The following is a 6,169-nucleotide window of genomic DNA, read 5'->3' as shown; positions in this document are numbered from 1 at the left end:
TACAACTTGTCAAAGCTAAGGTGTCAACTAAAACACCTCACATAATAAAACTAGCACAAAACAAACAATAACTAGCTAGTACAACATAATAAAAAAATAATGGAGTAACTGGACTCTCCTTTGATGATGAGGAAGAACCTGTTGCAAACACCAAATTTGTAACACAATGTGGTAAGAAATCTAATGCACACTCACAAACTGATAATCTGAATGAAACTGAACAAGGAACAGAGACATTTACCACTCCTATGGAACCCTCCCCTGTAATTCCAACTCAGTTGGAGGACAATATATTGCAGTTCACTGCAGATGATGTGAGAGAGGAGGTAGAGTACTGGAATCAGGCTGTTGTGTGTTTTGTATTAGGGGCTAATCCCCCATGGGAGGTGCTAGAAGGATATATTTATAGAATATGGAATAAGTATGGCATAGACAAGATTTCGTTCCTTCCTAATGGAATATTTCTTGTCAGGTTTAAGACTTTGAAGAGTAAAGAAGATGTGCTTAAGGCTGGGTATCATATGTTTGATAATAAACCCCTAGTGGTGAAGCCTTGGCAGAGTGAAGTGGACCTCCTTAAAGAGGAGGTAAAAGTAGTGCCTGCTTGGGTTAAATTGTATGGTTTACCTCTAAGGTTTTGGGGTAAGTGTATGCCAAAGATAGCTGCCTTGGTGGGACCTTATGTTAGGTCTGATCCAGCTACAGAAGCCAAAACCAGGCTGGGTTATGCAAGGGTGATGGTTGAATTGAATGTTGGGCACAAGTTCCCTACTTGTGTTCAGTTTAAAGATGAGAATGGCAGTTTAGTGAAGGTTAAGGTGGAATATGACTGGAAACCTAGCATTTGTTTGAAATGTAAAGGATTGGGTCATGAAACCAATGAATGTAGGAAGTCTCAGCAAAAGAAACCAGCTCTCCCAGTAGTCAGGAAAGAATGGAGGCCTGTGCCTCAGGTGAAATCAAACTTATCAATGACTGAATACCCTGTACTGTCTAGCCCAACTACTCCTGCTCCTAAACAGACACAAATTGAGGACAAGGAGGAGAGTGATACTGAGGACATCATTGATTTGGATGAAATTGAGAGACAACAAGCATGTGCAAAGGAAACCGGTGACCCTCCTAACCCATATGTTTCCCATGAATAACATAGGATTTTGGAATGTGAGGGGCCTTAATAGTGTAAATAAACAAAGAGTAGTTAGAAATTTTATGAATAATCATAGGCTTGGCCTATTTGCTTTACTTGAGACTAAAATAAATGGTGGTAATGTGGCAAATGTTTCCCTTAATTTGTTTGATGGTTGGTGTGTGACCACCAATAGTCATACACATAAGGGGGGAAGGGTTTGGTTGTTATGGAAGCCTCAATTATTTGATGTGCAAGTGTTGGCTTATAATCCCCAGTTCATTCATGCTAAGATTAATATTAAAGTGACAGGAAAGAGCTTCTATCTTACCTTGATTTATGCTTTCAATGATGGTAAGGATAGGGTTGAGCTATGGAGAAATCTGAAATATTTTGCTCAATCCTGCAATGATCCTTGGGCTTTAGCTGGTGATTTCAATACAGTGTTGCATCCTGATGAGAGATTAGGTGGACAGACTAAAGATGAAGATATGGAAGCCTTTGTAAAATGTGTGACTGAATGTGGTATGAGTGATATCCAAAGCTCGGTGCTTTCTTTACCTGGACAAATAAACAAGATGCTGAGCATAGAAAGTATAGTAGACTAGATAGATTTTTGGTCAATAATGAGTGGTTAACTGAGTTTCCTGATATGATTGGACACTTTCACCCTGAAGGTTTGTTTGATCATAACCCCTGTGTTATCTCTAACAAACACCATGATGCCACAAAGAATAGAAGTTTCAAGTATTTCAACATGTGGGGTGGGGCAGCTGATTTTCTTCCTAGGGTCAAATCTGTATGGGATGAACACATTCAAGGTACTAGGATGTTCTGTTGTGTCAAGAAATTGAAACAGTTGAAGCTTGTACTCAAGGAGCTTAACAAGGAATGCTATGCAGATATAAAATCAAAACTAGAGAAGTCTGAACTGGTTTTGACAACTATCCGAACCTCATTGTTGTTGATCCCAGGAATCAATTGCTTATCATCGGAAAGGGATGCTCTGGAAAATTTCAGAAGTTTATCTAAGGCCAGAGACAGCTTTCTTAGTCAAAAGGCTAAATATAAATGGCTTGAGGAGGAGATGCTAACACAAAGATACTTTCATGCGCTATCGAAAAACGTTGTATGGCTAATACCATCATTCAGATTGAGGATCAGCATGGGAGAGTCTCATCTTTGAAACTCACAGTATTCGGATGCTTTTCTAGACTATTATATTGGTTTGTTGGGCGAGGGAAGAGCACTGAAAGTGTCGTCACACTTGTCTTGGATTTTGGGAAGTGTTGCAATGAGGAACATCTTGCTATACTGAATAGGCATGTAAGTTATGAGGAGGTCAAGCAGGTTGTTTTCTCTATTCCTATTGATAAAGCCCCAGGTCCTGATGGCTACTCTAGTGGGTTCTTTAGGGATGCTTGGGAATTGATTGGCAATTACATTGTGAAGGTCATGTGCAGGATTTTTTTTCCATACTTTGGTCGATTGCTCTCTCAACTGAATGCTACTAATATAAGCCTAATTCCAAAGTGTGAGAGGCCAACCTCAGTTAAGCAATTCAGACCTATTGCTTGTTGTAATGTTCTCTACAAGGTTATATCTAAACTCCTTTGCAATAGACTAGCCCTGATCCTCCCTGACATTATTCATGAAAGTCAAGGGGCATTTGTGAAAGGAAGGTCCATCATTGAGAATGTTTTGATTTGTCAGGATATTGTTCATCGTATTCCGAAAGAATGTCTCTCCTAGATGCTTGTTTAAAATTGACTTGCAAAAAGCCTATGATACAGTTGAATGGGACTTTGTGAGACAACTTCTGATAGGTTTGAAGTTCCCTAGTAAGTTTGTAAACCTTCTTATGGCATGCATAACTTCCACTTCCTATACTTTGGTGCTTAATGGGAATAACTTTGGCTACTTTAAGGGTGAAAGAGGTCTTAGGCAAGGTGATCCAGTGTCTCCCCTCATTTTTACTATCTGTATGGACTACTTGACGAGGCTAATTGCTTTTGCTACTAGCATGTGGCCTTTTCACTATCATCCTATGTGCAAAGCTATTAAACTCACTCACCTTATGTTTGCAGATGACTTGTTGATGTTCTGCAAAGGAGATGCTCCTTCCATCATCCTCCTTATGAAGGCCTTCACCTCATTTTCTAATGCCTCAGGTCTGCAGATGAATAACACTAAGTCAGAAATTTTCTTTAATGGCATGAAAGAAGAATTGCAACAAGATATTTTATCAGTTACAGGTTTTCAAGAGGGTGCAATGCCATTTAAGTATTTGGGAGTCCCTATCCAGCCTGGCAAAATCTCTAAAAAGGACTGTAGTAGTCTTGTGGAGAAAATGGTGGTGAGAATTAGGAGCCTTGGAGCTAAAAAGCTTTCCTATGCTGGTAGGGTTGTCCTTATCAATTCTGTGTTGAATACTCTATACAACTATTGGGCTGCTATGTTTGTTATCCCCAAAGCTGCCATTAAAAGAGTTGAGTCTATATGTAGGAATTACCTTTGGGACAGCTCAACTGAATATCATAGGGTCCCTCTGGTTAGTTGGGATAGAGTAACTATGCCTAAAGCTCAAGGTGGATTAGGCATTAAGAGAGCCAGTACATGGAATATAGCTTCTGTTGGTAAATTGGTCAGTTGGATTTACACGAAGTCTGACAGATTATGGATCAAATGGATTGACAGTCTGTACCTTAAAGGGTCTTCTTGGCATGACTATACTCCAGCAAATGATGCTACATGGACTTGGAAGAGTATTTGTAAGGTGAAGGAGAGGATTAAGGATGGCTTCATTGACAATGTCTGGACTCCTCACCAGAAGGGGTACACAACTGGGAATGGATATGAATGGCTTTTGGAAAATCAAATGAAACAACAATGGACTGATATTGTTTGGAATAATTGGAACATTCCTAAGGCTTCATTCATATCATGGCTCATTATGCAGGAAGGTATTAACATTAAGACGAAACTCTATGCGTATGGGTGCTGTCAAGATGACAGGTGCATCTTGTGTGATGCTCAGTCTGAAACAATCACTCATCTGTTCACTGAGTGTGAATTTAGCAGAAAGATTCAAAAGGATGTTGAGGATTGGATTGGTCGACCAATGCCCACAATTAATGAATTAATGAATACAAATCGCAATAATATGAAATGGAAAGCTCTAGCTGTGATTTTGACGACTTACCGGTACTTAATCTGGGATCAGCGGAATCATGCGAGAATTGAACTTCATGTGATGAGACCCTCAGTGATTGTTGAGCGGATGAAGAAGATGATTCAGCTGCACATTAGAAGGAGATGTATGGGTAAAGCTGGAATGAGCGAGGTGGAACTCAGGAATTGTTTGGGTTTCTATTGATGGTTCGAAAATACCTGATGCTTGTTGTACTGTTTCTTTCGTTGCTACAGTTGATAAGGATGTAATTGGGGAAGTTTTTTTGATATATATATATAATACATACTCACATTTCACCAAAAAAAAAAAAAAAACATAATAAAAAAATAAAAAAATTCCGTCTGGTGGATTGAACAGAGAGCAGACGATCTGTGGGTAAAATGGGTCCATTCCATTTATATAAAGAGATGTACTTGGGAGGATTATGAACCATCAGTCAATAGTAGCTGGGCTTGGCGTAAAATTTGCCAAGTGAAGGCTATTTTTCATCAACTCTTCTATGGCAATATTGGACACCTGTCTGGGCAGTATACCATTAAGCAAGGTTACAATTTCCTTAGACCTGATAAAGAGAAAGTGAGGTGGGCATCATTGGTGACAGATCGATGGATGTTACCAAGGCATAGATTTTGTGTGTGGCTAATAGCTCAGGAGAGGCTTTTAACACAAGACAGATTCAAGAAGATGCAGATCACTCATGATAATCTCTGCTTCCTGTGCGGACTGGTAGAGGAGGATCATGAGCATCTTTTTTTTCCAGGTGTGAGTACAGTAGAAAGTGCAGGGATCTGGTTCACAGCTGGTGTCCTGTTCAGCTGCCTGCAGATCACTGCTGTGAATGGTGGGTTAAATGGAGATCAAGATGTTTGGCGAGAAAGAAGGTGATAGCAGTTGTTATGGCAGCTTTGATGACTAACATCTGGTGGTGCAGGAACAGATGTAGGGTGGACATAATTCTTCCTAGACCTGAGGTGTTAGTTAGACAGGTTCACAATGAAGTTAGACTACGACTTGCTAGTATTAAACTTGGATGTAAGAATAGTAAAGCATTGGACTGGATTGACATAATTTGTAAGCATTAGGATAAGCATAGAACGTATCTTATAATATGTTGTAAAGGGTTTGGTTAATTATTTAATGAGAAGCTTACCTTTCCCAAAAAAAAAAGCATAATAAAAGTTCACAAAAATAATACAACATAATAATAAAGTGGGTAATGGAGGTCTTCACTCTTCCGTTATACCCTTGCCTTTTCCCTCGGGGTACATCTTCCCCTTGTCCTTCTTGTTGGCCCGCCTAGCATGGATTTACTCTTCGGAACGAATCCTCAACGGATCTACAATGGCAACGGCCTCCGGTCTAGTACAAGACCCCATGTTCGGTCCAAACGAGCCCATGCACAGACCACCATGTTCTTGGAACCCGAGCTTCTCCTCTTTGGTGGTCTGATCACATCCGGGCTAACTCCATCAACATAATCCTCAAAGAATGCACGGTTGGCCTTACCAACCTCTCGATACTTCAAGTCGACAACCTCGTCCTTACGGAATTTGGATCTCTCCTCCAAGGACGAAGCTCTGGACCACTTGACATAAGCGGGAGTCACCCATTTCGTGGCAACGGGGTTTGGTACCTCCCAAAGCGGCCGAGTAGCCCACCATCTTTCGAAGACCTCCACAAGCTCGGAGTTCCGGAAAACATTCTCTTGGACAAGGGTATCTTGAGCGGGCACCTTTTGTTGACGCCCCATTTGCCTCATGAGCCTTTCGGGATAAATGAAGGAAGCAACCTTCAAACCCACCACCATCAAAGAACGAGGACTGGCACCCAAAGTGGGCAACCCCGTG

The 6,169-nt window shown here is 40.7% G+C and overlaps 1 protein-coding gene across 1 annotated transcript; it reads left to right on the top strand.

Annotated features, from left to right (window-relative positions):
• The first annotated feature begins 1,212 nt into the window (after nucleotides 1–1,212).
• On the top strand, nucleotides 1,213–5,404 carry LOC141618832 (uncharacterized). Its single transcript, XM_074435899.1, has 7 exons — nucleotides 1,213–1,723; nucleotides 1,807–2,162; nucleotides 2,282–2,870; nucleotides 2,956–4,446; nucleotides 4,556–4,566; nucleotides 4,680–5,203; nucleotides 5,254–5,404. The coding sequence occupies exons 1-7, from the start codon at nucleotides 1,213–1,215 to the stop codon at nucleotides 5,402–5,404; spliced, it is 3,633 nt and encodes a 1,210-aa protein (XP_074292000.1).
• The last annotated feature ends 765 nt before the right edge of the window (nucleotides 5,405–6,169 follow it).

The sequence above is a fragment of the Silene latifolia genome, chromosome X (assembly GCF_048544455.1).
Source record: "Silene latifolia isolate original U9 population chromosome X, ASM4854445v1, whole genome shotgun sequence".
NCBI lineage: Eukaryota > Viridiplantae > Streptophyta > Magnoliopsida > Caryophyllales > Caryophyllaceae > Silene > Silene latifolia.
Note: the sequence above shows the minus strand (reverse complement) of the source record. Positions and strands in the feature narration are given on the sequence as shown.

Bases quoted from the DNA above. Each gene is read 5' to 3' on its own strand.
- LOC141618832 (XM_074435899.1), top strand. From the start codon at position 1,213: ATGAATAATCATAGGCTTGGCCTATTTGCTTTACTTGAGACTAAAATA. The intron at 2,163-2,281 runs GCCAGAGACAGC...ACCATCATTCAG, and splicing joins ATTTCAGAAGTTTATCTAAG to ATTGAGGATCAGCATGGGAG. The intron at 2,871-2,955 runs GTCTCTCCTAGA...AACTTCTGATAG, and splicing joins TCATCGTATTCCGAAAGAAT to GTTTGAAGTTCCCTAGTAAG.